This window comes from Oncorhynchus mykiss, chromosome 20 (assembly GCF_057628025.1).
Source record: "Oncorhynchus mykiss isolate SJ-2025 chromosome 20, ASM5762802v1, whole genome shotgun sequence".
NCBI classification, from domain to species: Eukaryota; Metazoa; Chordata; class Actinopteri; order Salmoniformes; family Salmonidae; genus Oncorhynchus; species Oncorhynchus mykiss.
Window position 1 is genome coordinate 20,695,705 of NC_143041.1, and position 14,528 is coordinate 20,710,232.

General features: G+C 41.3%; 1 protein-coding gene and 1 pseudogene across 1 annotated transcript; both read right to left on the minus strand.

Moving 5' to 3' along the window:
* Positions 1-3,529: 3,529 nt before the first annotated feature.
* Positions 3,530-6,714, minus strand: LOC110498752 (uncharacterized). Its single transcript, XM_090213204.1, has one exon. It carries the CDS (start codon positions 6,562-6,564, stop codon positions 3,733-3,735), a length of 2,832 nt encoding a protein of 943 aa, XP_090069330.1. The 5' UTR covers positions 6,565-6,714; the 3' UTR covers positions 3,530-3,732.
* Positions 6,715-10,736: 4,022 nt separating this feature from the next.
* LOC110498753 (toll-like receptor 13) lies at positions 10,737-13,616 on the minus strand (annotated as a pseudogene).
* Between the last annotated feature and the right edge of the window lie 912 nt (positions 13,617-14,528).

Genomic DNA, 14,528 nt, shown 5'->3' on the forward strand with positions numbered 1-14,528 from the left:
GCGACTGTTCAGTCTTTGCTGTAATAAAGGCTTAACAAAAAAAAACGTTACAGCAGACTCTCTGATAAGCTTATATTTTAGTGTTGTTTACATTGTTCCAAACAGTCAGAAAAAAATGAATTGTAATCTATACAGCACCTGTTTGACACACACACAGCGCTTGCTACTTACTTTATTTTTCTTGATCTCCAGTATTTTCCACAACTAGTCATATTTTTCCCACACATCTGACTTTCCCTTTACCTCCTGAGAAACGTGTGAATATTCCCGTTTCGAGTTTGTCACGTCCTCTGCATCCATTTTACTGTCAAGTGTTGGTGTTCAAGGTTTGTTATAACCAATTGATTGACGTGGTTATGATTGACGAGATTGGAATTTTCTGAGATAAACTGGCCAAGACACACCTCATAACACATAAAAACCTCACAGAATTCTGTCCAAAAACAATTTTTAGGCTTTTTAGGCTTTTTAGGCGAGCGCTGATGCCGCCCTTTGATAAGCAGTGCCCACTTTGTCAAAGGCAGGGGCACAAAATATTTAGCTTCCGATCAAATAGCCTAACCTAAATGGTGCTCAGTCAAATAGAAAATGTTAACAAAGTAAAGTATCCTAAAAACAGGACAGGTCAAGTTATAATGGACAATCACAACTGTTGTCTAGGTGTAACGGCTGTTGGTGGAAGAAGGTGAGGACCAAAGCGCAGTGTGGTAAGTGTTCATCATTGATTAAATAGAACTGAACACTAAATACAAAACAACAAAAGCACAACCAAAACAGCTCCGTCAGATGCACCACACACTCAACAGAAAATAACTACCCACACCACACAGGTGGGAAAAGGCTACCTAAGTATGGTTCTCAATCAGAGACAACGATAGACAGCTGCCTCTGATTGAGAACCACACCCGGCCAAACACAGAAATCAAAAACATAGAAAATGAACATAGAATGACCACCCGAGTCACACCCTGGCCTAACCAAAATAAAGAATAAAAACCTCTATGGCCAGGGCGTGACATTAGGAGTTTCACCCATTGTCATAATCAGTGGTTTCATGATTGTATATGTCACTTTGTTTTGACAAACTGATCATTGCGAGAAAATAAAAAAAATACCTTTGCATTTCCCGCTGTGTAAACACATTGCAGCTAGGGTCTCAATAACTCCTGATAAAGTTGGGTAGCTGGTGTTCGGTGCTTAAACAACCAAATTGATTAGTCACAGGAATGTCCATTATAATTTGATTGAGCACCATTTAGGTTAGGCTATTTAAACTACAAAACCTTTACGCACCACTGCACTTTGTATACCAGGGTTGGCTGGCCTTCTCTAATCACTCGTAGGCTGCAGTCACTGGTATACTTTTATTTACAAAGCCATTTTGGGTTTACTAACTTTTTATTTGTGCATTTGTATTGTTCAGAAATGTGGTGGGTACTCTCTTCATTCGCTGGACTTTATCCTGCTAACTGTTCCAAATTCAGTCCGAACTGAATTTGGTAAAAGGGCTTTTATGTACTCTGCGCCATCGTCTTGGAACACCATACAAAATACTTTTAAACTGGAAGAACTTGGTGTTTTTAAATCACTGATGAAGGATTTTGAGGCTTATTCCCTGACCTGTCAATGTTTTTAATTTGCTGTTTTATACTCTTGTGAATTCAATGGTTTTCACTAGATTATTTTTTGTTTTTTTTTGTAATTTGTAATTTTTTGAAAAATAGATTTTAATCTCAATGATCCCTTCCTGGTTAAATAAAGGTTAAATAAATAAATACAATTTTAAAAAAGGACTAATAAAGCCAATGCAATGGCCTGATTATTATTATTTTTTACCCCTTTTTCTCCCTAATTTTGTGGTATCCAATTGTTTTAGTAGCTACTATCTTGTCTCATCGCTTACGGGCTCGGGAGAGACGAAGGTTGAAAGTAGTAGCCTACACCCTAGTAAGCAGTAGCCTACACCCTAGTAAGCACGAGCAGACTTCTTTTGGACGTCTTTTTTTGGTCTGGTCTGGATGTCGTTTTTTGGTGTTTTAGAAATGGTAGTCTTACCACATAGAGGTCCATTCATAAAATGCAATTACAGGCAACACTGTAGGCTACAACTCAGTAAGCAAAGACCGACCGATGCTTTTTGGATGTCTTTTTTGGGGGGCAGTCCCGGGCTGTCCTTGATTTCCATATCCATAAACGTTGGTTTTTGGTCTGGTCTGGAAAATACATATTTATCAAGTCGGGAAAAGATGCCTTTTCGGCATTGTGGAAAATATATTTTAAGCATACGGAAAATACCTTTTCACATTTCATTCAGAAGCTAAATTGATCCTAACTTCAATGTCTGAAATATACGTAATTTTGCTTACTGGGACTATTCTAGTTTTGCTGGAGGGCGTCCTCTGGAATAACGGACATTCTGGAGTAATAATTTTTAACCAACATTGTCAAGTAATACTAGTCCCGTGAGAACAGGTCTTTGGAGAGAGACAACAGGTGACAGTCACTTGCTGTCTTTTTTTTTTAACACAGTGCAGCAAATCTGAGCCTGGCCCAGCACAATCAAATCAATTGCTGGTCGGACTCCCACTAGCCATTTGTGTGTCTTAATTATTTAATCAAATTGTGTGCTTACAGCATCAGACAAGCTCAGTGAATATAGTTCTTAGCTAAAGGGCTCTCAGCTTCTTCAACCCGCCAGGCCTTCGTGTGTGTGTGTCTGTGTGCGCTTGCATGCGTCCGTGTTTATGCATGCATCCGTGTTTTTCCCCTGAAAACTAAATGTAGTTGACACTTTTTCTGGGCAATTTTACTGTAAGTTTATGTAGGTAATAGTGTCTTCTAGGTGAGACTCAAAATGTTAAAGGAAAGGGCATGTACGTGAAAGGTCTGTCAAAGTAAAGGGTACAGATATTGAAGTGTGCTGTGTGTGTGGTTAAAATCCCAATAGCAATTACATCTATAGATACAAGTTCTGAACCCGGCCAGCACGGTGTCGAGGTGACCTACTCATAACAGGGTGACCCTCTCTCACTACTTCCCTCTTCCTCTCCCTCTTACAGTATCTCCATTGACATGGCTCAAGGGGCTGCTGTTGCAAATTGGGTTGATAGGGCAGGTTGGACATGACCCACAAACATCATTTCCCTGTATGTGTCCCAGCCCTCCAGACAGACCCCTCAACTCGCAGTAACACAGTGGAAGTATCTCTGTCAGTCTAAAGGAAGTGTATGGCAGTGACATAACTTCAGGGGGCACTGTAGCACAAGAACACACAGGAAGTCTTATCTAGTTTAGAAGTATCTCAATTGTCTAAAGTCGCTTCCTCTTCGAATCCCCACGCTTACCCAAAATAGTTTTCAGATCATAGCAGATTAAAGAGAGAAGCTGAGTAGAGGAAGCTCCTTTGGACAATTCAGATGCACCTAAGAAATGTGTCATGATGGCTTATGATGCATCTCTACTCTGCCATTAATATGTCAAAATGGCAGGTTCAAAGTGTTACCAATAAAACAATAACCACTGGAAACTAATCTCAAAATATTTAGTTAGAGTAATTTGAAGCAGACATTAACATAGGATAACGACATACAGAATAATGATTCAAGCAAAGATTTGAAAAAGGTTTGACACTCATGTTTAGCTCTTTTTGTATTTTTGTACAGGAGATAGATAGATAATGTAAGTTACAATCTATTCAGAAAACTTGGACTTTAGTTTTTAAATGTATTCAAGTCACTGGCCATGTTTTGGCGCCAGCGTAGCCCAAAGTCGGTCCCAAAAGTCTTGGTATTGTTCTGGCTCTTTTGGCCAGTCCAGGTAGGTCCTGGTCTTCACCAGTCTGGCCAGCCTGTGGTGGGCGGACAGCTGGTGAGGAGAGATGTCTTCCAAGAAGACCAGGATGAGGATGTCCCTTTGCTCCACCCGCAGCCGGTCAGTGGCTAGCTTCATCTCCAAAGAGCACCAGTTGCTGCGGAGGTAGTCGCGGCTGACCAAGCACACAGTCCGGCGGCTGCTGTAGAGAGAATCTGTGATGTTGTCCACAATGTCCTTACCAAGCTGGAAGTCTCTACTGTGCAGACACAGGCGCAGGAAAGGGGGACCTCGTTGTTCCATGTTGGGCAGAAGCTCCTCCACCACCCAGCGCTCATCTTTCCCACTGTAAGAGACAAAAGCGTCGTACCTGTAGCGTCTCTTGTTGTTCCGAAACACGGCCTCTTCCAACCAGCCACGAGTGATGTAAAATAGAGCCAGCAGATACTGGCCAGCCAGGTGATGTAGCAGCACCACCAGCATGAAGAGCAGGAGACCCAGGGTGTTAGAAGCAAACAAAATGAATCCTACGTCCATTGAACAATGGATTTGGGTGTATTTGAGGAAGTTCTGAGTGCCATGCTCACCTATGCAATTTATTTCCTTCATTCCCAATGTAGAATCCCAAAACATGACCTGAACTTGTCGATTCCGTTTCACCCAGTTATCAAACCAAGCATTGTTGCAACTGCATTGTAAAAGTAGATCTTGTATAAGCAGATACTTTAGGCTTTTCAGGGGCTCAGGGAATTCTTCCATGATTGTAAGCTCATTGTTAATAACCAAACGTATTTCTCTCAATGACTGTAAGTCTTTGCTCAGGTCCTTTTCCAGGTAGTCGATCCTGCAGCCAAGGAGCATCAGAGTCTCCAGTCTGGTCAAATTGTGAAACATGATCGCGAGACCAGTCTGCCGATTGAGGTCTACTCCTGTAAGTTGCAAATCCCTCAAGTGCACAAGTGTATTCAGGCTAGTTAGATCCACAAATAAAGTTGAGAGCTTTGATTCCAGCTTGAAGCGTTGAAGGAACTTGAAGTAGCTCCCAGCAAAGATGGACCCACAAAGGATCCACTCTGTCCTTGCAGTTAGCTCAACGACAGCCCTAAAGAATGGCCTCTCACAGTCCTGAAAAGACACTGTCTCGCTGTGGACATGCAGGCCCAAGCCTGGGTTTGGGGCACCATCGCTGCCAATAATAAGAGTCATGGGCCTTCTACCAGAGCTGATGTAGAGGTATGTCAGTCCCCGAGGTATGCTGCCAAATACACATGTCAGATTCAGCTCAATCTTGGATTCTGGAGGGAAGTTCAAGTCTCCCAGAGACACATTCTGTATTGAACTAAGGTGAGCAAAAGATAACGCCTCAATGTGCACCAATGGATTTGCCTCCAGATTGAGGTACTCTAAGCAGTGCAGATCAAAGAAATTAAATGATTTGATTTCAGATAACTGGTTATGACCTAGATTTAAAACCTTTAACTTCTGCAATCCCAGAAAGGCAAAGTTGTCGATGGTGGAGATTCGATTATATTTCAAGTTAAGTTCTTCCAGGTTCTTCATGCAAAAGAACTGTCTACGTTGTATGCTAAAAATACTACTAAAATACAATGACATTTTTTTTAACCACAAGATTGAACTAGGTTGAGTTTTGCAAAGGGATGTAAATCTTGTATTGTTCAAGGAAAATTGATGAACAGTCAAAACCTGGAGATTCCTCAAGCCATGGATAAAGCTCAGATCAATACATCTTTGTGAAATAGGGCTTCTAAAAAGGTGCATTTCTCGAAGTGTCATGCAATTTTGAATGGAAGAAATTGACAAGTTGACATGATCTGTAGTTATTGAAACATACGAAGTTGAGAGTTGATAGACAATTTCACACATCGACTCTAAGTCACTATCCTCCTGCAAGAATTGAAATGATTCCACTTTGCTGACACCAGACTGCAGTAGTTGCATCTGCAGTACATTATTTAGAGGCATGTTAAGAAATGAAATGTTTTTAAAACCTTCAAACACACCTTTACCTATGGTCTTTAGATCAGGGAAATTCAATAAAATATCTTGAAGACCATAGAAACTTGGGGTCTCATAAGTAGTTCCGTTAGACACGATACACTTTGGGTTACTCAGAGTGGCAATTTCAGCCCACAGGACCAGTGATGTCAGTGAAGATGTGTTATTATCTATTCTACATAAAACCCCTGCCAAGCTCTTTATGTCTGACAACAAATTATGTTCATGCTGTATTATCGTAAGAGTGGTCAATTGTTTCATACCAGCAAATGCATCTAGTGCTATTACAGAAAACGAACATGAAATTATTATTAATTGTTTAAGATTATGTAAATCCTTGAATGTATTTGAATAAATGGATAAGTTTGAAGAGCAAGTAAGACTCAGTATCTGAAGTCCAAATAGCCCCCTGAAAGCACCTGGAAGAATCTCTGCCGGTTGACCTGAGATGCCAAGCTCAACCAGTTTGTCGAATCTGGAGAAATCGTTGGGATGCAGAATGGATTTGTTCCTCATCTTGACACACAGGGTCTGGATGGAAATGGGGAAAATGGCTAGGTGAAGTGGCACATTGTCGACGTCCATGCAGCTCACTGTAAGGTTACCATTGTGACAATCATCGCCTCTCCACAGATTTGTAAAACCGTCACTCATCACGCATTTCTCACTAGTCCAACTGGAGACACAGATGATCCAAAGAGCCACAACTCCAAACTGAGTGACAATGATGAGCCTCATCCTTCCAGAGGACTACAAATATCCACTGTATCCAGCTAGACTGCAAATTGTGTGGTAAATCCAACAAATCCAATGATAGTTGAGCTGGTTTCTGGACTGTTTGACGGTATAGCAAATTTTTTCCAAGATTAAGTTACATACACTGCTACGGGAGTTGCAGCTCAGTGTGACAGCTGGGATATTCGCCACAGACTTTAAATGTCTCCATACCAATGTTGACAGGAAGGACACTTCACTAGAAACTTCACCACACACTTGCACCCCCCAACAGACATGCACACACAGACACACAGGAAAACTGGTTAGACTTTGACTGCACCAACACAAAGGGATGCCACAGTAAGATGTATTTTAGATTAATCTCAACTCTCACTTCTTCTAAATCTTCTAGTCTTTATTTTATTCTGCTAAGTGAACATGTGACTGCTGATAGATAACTGAGAGAGGCATGAAGTGCAGGTTTGGTTTTCAAGTGAATCTGTTTATATTTAAAGGTGAACAGATTGTAATTTGACAAATACATTACCATTCAAAAATGTGGGGTCACTCAGAAATGTCCTTTTTTTTAAAAGAAAAGCACATTTGTTGTCCATTAAAATAACATAAAATTGATCAGAAATACGGTGGAGATATTGTTAATGTTGTAAATGACTATTGTAGCTGATTTTTCATGGAAAATCTACATAGGCGTACAGAGGCCCATTATCAGTGTGTTCCAATGGCACGTTGTATTAGCATAAAGGCTAATTGATCGTTAGAAAACCCTTTTGCAATTATGTTAGCACAGCTGAAAACAGTTTTTTTTTCGGGAACTTGACTGGTCGGTTGAGGCAGAGGAGCTTGGCGATCCGGCTGAGGCATGAAAAACTGATGAGCCGATGGAAGCAGGGGAGCCTGGCGATTCAGCAGAGTCATGAAATCCCGATGAGCCAGCTGAGGCAGGGGAGCCTGGCGAGCTCACTCACTTTCCCTCAAGAATTTCCCTGTATTTAGTGCGATCCATCATTCCTTCAACTGACCAGTTTCCCAGTCCCTGCCGATGGAAAAACCTCTCCAAAGCATTTTTTTTTTTCATTTCACCTTTAATTAACCAGGCAGGACAGCTGAGAACAAGTTCTCATTTACAACTGCGACCTGGCCAAGATAAGGCAAAACAGTGCGACACAAACAACAACACAGTGTTACACATGGAATAAACACATGTATAGTCAAAAGCACAATAGTAAAAGTCTATATACAGTGTGTGCAAATGGCATAAGGAGGTAAGGCAATAAATGGGCCATAGTAGCGAAGTAATTACAATTTAGCAAATTTACACTGTAGTGGTAGAAATACTGGTGTGCAAAAGAGCAAAGAGTAAATAAAACAATAAATGATGCTGCCACCACGATGCTTCACTGTGGGGATGGTGTTCTCAGGGTGATGAGAGGTGTTGGGTGTGCGCCAGATACAGCGTTTTCCTTGATGGCCAAAAATCTCAATTTTAGTCTCATCTGACCAGAGTACCTTCTTCCATATGTTAGGGAGTCTCCCAAATGCCTTTTGGCAAACACCAAATGAGTTTGCTTATTTTTTCTTTAAGCAATGGCTTTTTTCTGGACACTTTTCGGTAAAGCCCAGCTCTGTGGAGTGTACGGCTTAAAGTGGTCCTATGGACAGATACTCCAATCTCCACTGTGGAGCTTTGCAGCTCCTTCAGGCTTATCTTTGGTCTCTGTGTTGCCTCTCTGATTAATGCCCTCCTTGCCTGGTTTTGAGTTTTGGAGGGTGGCCCTCTCTTGGCAGGTTTGTTGTGGTGCCATGTTCTTTCATTTTTTGAATAATGGATTTAATGGTGCTCCGTGGGATGTTCAAAGTTTTGGATATTGTTTTTATAACCCAACCCTGATCTGTACTTCTCCACAACTTTGTCCCAGACAGGTTTGGAGAGCTCCTTGGTCTTCATGGTGCCGCTTTCTTGGTGGTGCCCCTTGTTTAGTGGTGTTGCAGACTCTGGGGCCTATCAGAACAGGTGTATATACTGAGATCATGTGACAGATCATGTGACACTTAGGTTGCACACAGGTGGACATTATTTAACTAATTATGTGACTACTGAAGGTAATTGGTTGCGCCTGATCTTATTTAGGGTCTTTGTAGCAAAGCTGGTGAATAAATATGCACTGCACACACCACTTTTCCATTTTTTTTTTTTTTTTAATTTTCTGAAAAAGTATTATTTTTCATTTCACTTCATCTATTTTGACTATTTTGTGTATGTCCATTACATGAAATACAAATACAAAATCTATTTAAAATAAAGTTTGTACTGCAACAAAATAGGAAAAACGCCAAGGGGGATGAATACTTTTGCAAGGCACTGTATCTACTATTGTACAGTATAATAATTAATTATAGTAATGATTATTTGTGACCTGATTCAGGAAACTAGGCATTTGAACGTAAAAAAACATATTTTTTATCAAAATGCGTTTTTTGGCAGAAATGCCTTCTCGAACATGTGAACTTTCGTAGGCCTTAATAAGAAACTTGTATGCCATCTGTAAATACGAATACAATTGTTAAAATTATGAGCACATGAAAGTTCATGAAATTATAACTTGAAAACCACTCCACTTGGCAATGTGGGGACGACGTCGTCAATTTTCTTGTTTGCTCATGGCCTCATACTGCTCATTGAGTGCGGTCTTAGTGCCAGCATCGGTTTGTGGTGGTAAATAGACAGCTATGAATAATATAGACAAGAACTCTCTTGGTAGAATGTGTGGTCTACAGCTTATCATGAGGTATTCTACCTCAGGCGATTAACACCACGAGACTTCTTTGATATTGGACATCGCACACCAGCAGTTACTGACAAATAGACCCCCCCGTCTTACCAGACGAAGCTGCTCTGTCCTGCCGATGCATGGAGAAGCCAGCCAGCTCTATATTATCAGTGTCGTCGTTCAGCCATGTCTCTGTGAAACATAAGATATTACAGTTTTTAATGTCTAGTTTGTAGGATAGTCTTAATCGTAGATCGTCCAGTTTGTTTTCCAATGATTGCACGTTGGCCAATAATGCGGAGGGTAGGGATGGTTTACCTACTCATCGGCGAATTGTTACAAGGCACCCCACCCTCCTTCCGCTTTCCCTCCATCTTTTCTTCACGCTGATGACAGGGATTTGGGCCTTGTCTTGACAAAGCAGAATATCCTTCGCGTCGGACTCATTAAAGAAAAAAATCTCTGTCCAGTTCTAGGTGAGTAATCACTGTTCTGGTGCCCGTCAGATCTTTTGGGCCATAAGAGATGGTAGCAGCAACATTATGTACAAAATGTGTTACAAACAACGCAAGAAAAAAAAATATATATAGCACAGTTGGTTATGAGCCCGTAAAATGGCAGCCTTCCCCTCTGGCGCCATTATCAATCTTATGCACTCTAATATACTTGTCATGATAGATTATGATGCATCTGTAGGCTGCCAGAAGGGCAAGTTAAAAGTGTCACCAACAAAAATGTATCATCATTCGAAACTCATCTCTAAGTATTTCATAAAATAAATTTTAAGGAGACATTAACATAGGATGGCATACAGGACGATTTGAGTAAAGATTGAAAACATTTTCTAAAATGTTCTATAAGTTTGACACTCATGTTTGTCCCTTTGCCTGCTTTTTGTACAGGAAATACCATGTAGTCCAAGAAGAACAGGATGAGGATGTCCCTTTGCTCAACCCACAGGTAGAGGAGCAAAGCAACGTATCAATGTACCACCGTGCTTCCCACTGCTTCCCACTTCTGGCTTCTCTCTGAAGCTAAGCAGGGTTGGTCCCTGGATGGGAGACCAGATGCTGCTGGAAGTGGTGTTGTATGGCCAGAAGGAGGTACTCTTTCCTCTGATCTAAAAAATAGATATCCCACTGCCCTAGGGTAATGATTGGCAACATTGCCCTGTGTAGGGTGCTGTCTTCTGGATGGGATGTCAAAATGGCTGTCCTGACTCTCTGTGGTCATTGAAGATCCCATGGCACTTATCGTAGGGGTGTTAATCCTGGTGTCCTGGTTAAATTTTCAATTTGGCCCACATACCATCATGGCCAGCTTCCAATTGGCTCTTTCTTCCCTGTAACTATTCCCCAGCTTATTGCTGTAAATGAGAATGTGTTCTCGGTCAACTTACTGGGTAAAATTAAATAATTACATTTTAAAAAGCCATTCAGTGGCTAGCTTATTCTCCAATGAGCACCAGTTGCTGTGGTGGTAGCGGCTGACCAAGCAGACAGACCGGTGACTGCTGTGGCGACTCTCTGTGGTGTTGTTCACAATGTCCTTCCCCAGCTGGAAGTCTCTGCTGTGCATGCACAGGAAAGGTGTACCTCATTGTTACAGTTTGGGCAGAAGCTCCTCCATCACCCAGCGCTCATCTTTCCCGCTATAGGACAGAAAGATGTTGTTCGGAAGCACAACATCCTCCAGCCAGCTATGTGATGTAGAACAGAGCAATCAGATATTGGCCAGCCAGGTGATGTAGTAGCACCACCAGTGTAAAGAATAAGAGGCCCAGGGAGTTGTAAATGAACACTATCTGAGTGCCATGCTTATCTTTGCAACTTATTCCCGCTAAAGGTATATTACCAAAACATGACCTGAACTTGTCGATTCCATTTCACCTATTTATGAAACCAAGCATTGTCGCAACTGCATTGTAAAAGTAGATATTGTATAAACAGATACCTTAGGCTCTTTAGGGGCTCAGTGAATTGTTCTGTTATCGTAAGCTCACTTTAAATATCCATATTTAAGTCTCTCAATGACTGTAAGTCTTCGCTAAGGTTGTTTTCCAGGTAGTGGATTCTGCATCCATAGATTACCAGTGTCTCCAATCAAGACGAGTTGTGAGAGATGATGGCAAGACCAGTTTGCCGATTGAGGTCTGCTCCTATATGTTGCAAATCCCTCAAGTGCAGAAGTGTACTCAGACTGGCTAGATCAACAAAGTAAGCTGAGCACTTCGATTCTAGCTTGAAGCATTGAAGGAACTTGAAGTAGCTCCCAGCAAAGATGGACCCGCACAGGATCCACACTGTCCTCGCAGTTAGCTCAATGACAGCCTCACAGAAAGGTCTGTCACAGTCCTAAAAAGACACTGTCTTGCCGTAGAGATGCAGGCCCAAGCCTGGGTTCAGTGCACTATCGCCTCCAGTAATGAGAGCTGATTGTTATGCTGATGCAGGACATCCCTGAGATATGATGCTAAATACGCTACATTTGCAAAAAATATGTGGATGGTTAAAGCACAGATTTGTAACACACAAATATGCATGGTCATGTAAAAAACATGATATCCAATTGGTAGTTACAATATTCAGAGGCAAAGGTCGAGAGCCATGCGTTCTCCAAAACATGCCTTGCCAAGCCGCACTGCTTCTTGACACACAGCTCAATGCACCAATGTGTCGGAGGAAACACCTTCCAACTGACACGGCCCGCAAAAAATGAGCTGCTACAACACAATGAACCAAGGCAATGCCCGGACCAAATCCTCCCCTAACCTGCTGGAACAATTGTGCGCCAGCCCATGGAACAATTGTGCGCAAGCCCAGTCACAGCAGACTGTGACAGAGCATGGGATCTTAGACCGCTGCACCACTCGGGAGGCATGTATGGTCATATTTTGTATGTTTTATTTTGTTTGATATTTTATGGAGCCATCCCTTGTATCATTCAGGTATTTGCATTGAAAATAATGTATGCGATTACTGCCGCTATGGGGAGCTGTGACGTCAATGGGGAGCTTTAATGGGATCATGAGGTCTTGGAGGTTTTTTCTTCAATCTTGGAGAATGTCTACTACTGAACACTACTAACGTTTCTCCGTCTCATGATTTCCCCCTGTTAATTTAGGTATGTAATGTGTAAAAGTGCAATGTGACTCTCAAAATATTGAGATAACAAGGTTAACTACATAGTCCATGAGTTTGGTGATGTTTGAAGGCAAGTGAAAGGAGTTTTAATTCGAGTGAAAACTTGTTGGTATTCTCCACATTATAAGCAATGGGGGTTGGCTAGGTTGCTAATGGTTTACATGTAAGAGAAGGGATTAAGATTTTGTCCAAACTTTTTGTACTTTTTTTTCACCAATGTTTTTGATCCTATTTGTATTAATTTCTATGAACGAAGGCTCCGTTTAGTTTAGGTAATATATGGACATATGTGATGTCAGGATAAAATGTGTTAAAGTGTTAATGTTTGTACAAAAATAGCGCTTAAAAGTTTGCAAAGCTTTATGTTAACCAAATTTACCGTGGCTAAGCACTATCTAGCTCTAGGCTAGTTGGTTTAAATGTTAGCTTTAATGTTAATGGTTTATAATGCAATGGTTGTAGCATTGTTTAGCACAGGCCTCCAGTAATTTATAGCTTTTTCTAAATTGACACTGATAGTACAGTACAGTGAGTTATATATAATGTCAATGTATTGTGATTTGTTTTTTTTAACATGAGATCTTTGTTTTTTATACTGGAAAATGGAATATGAAGATTTAATACTACAATAGAGTTGTAATGTATAATTGATTTTGACAACAAAAAATTTACAAAAGAGAATAATAGTTTCATAAATCTTGGAGAATGCCTACTAGTGAACACTACTAACGTTTCTCCTTTTCATCATTTAACCCTGTTTATTATCAACTGACCATGTCTCAGTCCGAGGCATGTAACATATGCGTCAAACCGTTCCAAGGATTGTTCTCAATGTGCATTATTTGAAGTGTCATGCAATTTTTAATGGCAAACATGAGGAAGTTGATATGATCTGTAGTTAGCACAACATAAGAGGTTGAGAGCTTATTGACAATTTCACACATCATCACTAAGTCACCACCCATCTAGCAATGAGGAATCGGCCCAGAAGCGTCCCTCTTCCGGGGTGCCGGAACTGATTAAATTGGCCCGGAATCGGGTATCTGACTCGGCCCGGAATCAAAATGAATGACTGCCCAGAATCGACCCAAGTACATCGGGCCATTTACGTCTACCGGAATTCAGCCGACTTTGCCGGCATTTTACCAGAATGTATACAAAGTTAATTTTAAATATTACTATTATACATTTTATTCATAGAAATTATACCCATCCACCCATAAATAAAAATCTTGTCAGAGGAAACACCGTACACCTGGTGACTGTGTCAGCATGCATGTGCCTGGCCCGCCACAGGGGTCACTACAGAGCGATGGAAATACTACACAGGACTCTTAAAGAATTTAATTTAAATGTTAGTTGTATTAATTACAGAAACAATGAGAAAATATGGAAAAAATAAATAATGAAATGTCCTGCCAGAGAGTAGCCCCAATCGGCCCGAATCCCAAATAATACATTTGGGTCGTATAATTATCACCGGAATTGCCCCGAGCCCCAAGTCATACATTTGGGCCAGATAACTCAAACCGGAATCGGCCCAAGCTCAATCCTAGGCATAAGTAATACTGCCGGACCTAGGACCTGAGCCCTAGGACCATGCCTCAGGACTACCTGACATGATGACGACATGATGACTCCTTGCTGTCCCCAGTCCACCTGGCCGTGCTGCTGCTCCAGTTTCAACTGTTCTGCCTTATTATTATTGGACCATGCTGGTCATTTATGAACATTTGAACATCTTGGCCATGTTCTGTTATAATCTCCACCCGGCACAGCCAGAAGAGGACTGGCCACCCCACATAGCCTGGTTCCTCTCTAGGTTTCCTACTAGGTTTTGGCCTTTCTAGGGAGTTTTTCCTAGCCACCGTGCTTCTACACCTGCATTGCTTGCTGTTTGGGGTTTTAGGCTGGGTTTCTGTACAGCACTTTGAGATATCAGCTGATGTACGAAGGGCTATATAATTTGATTTGATTTGATTTGATTTGATTTAGCCGCTCTAGAGCCCATTAGATAAAATCGGAGGTGGTTTAAACTGCATTCTAATGTCAA

What these genes read in the sequence shown, in the direction of transcription:
- LOC110498752 (XM_090213204.1), bottom strand. Translation starts at nt 6,564, where the DNA reads ATGAGGCTCATCATTGTCACTCAGTTTGGAGTTGTGGCTCTTTGGATC.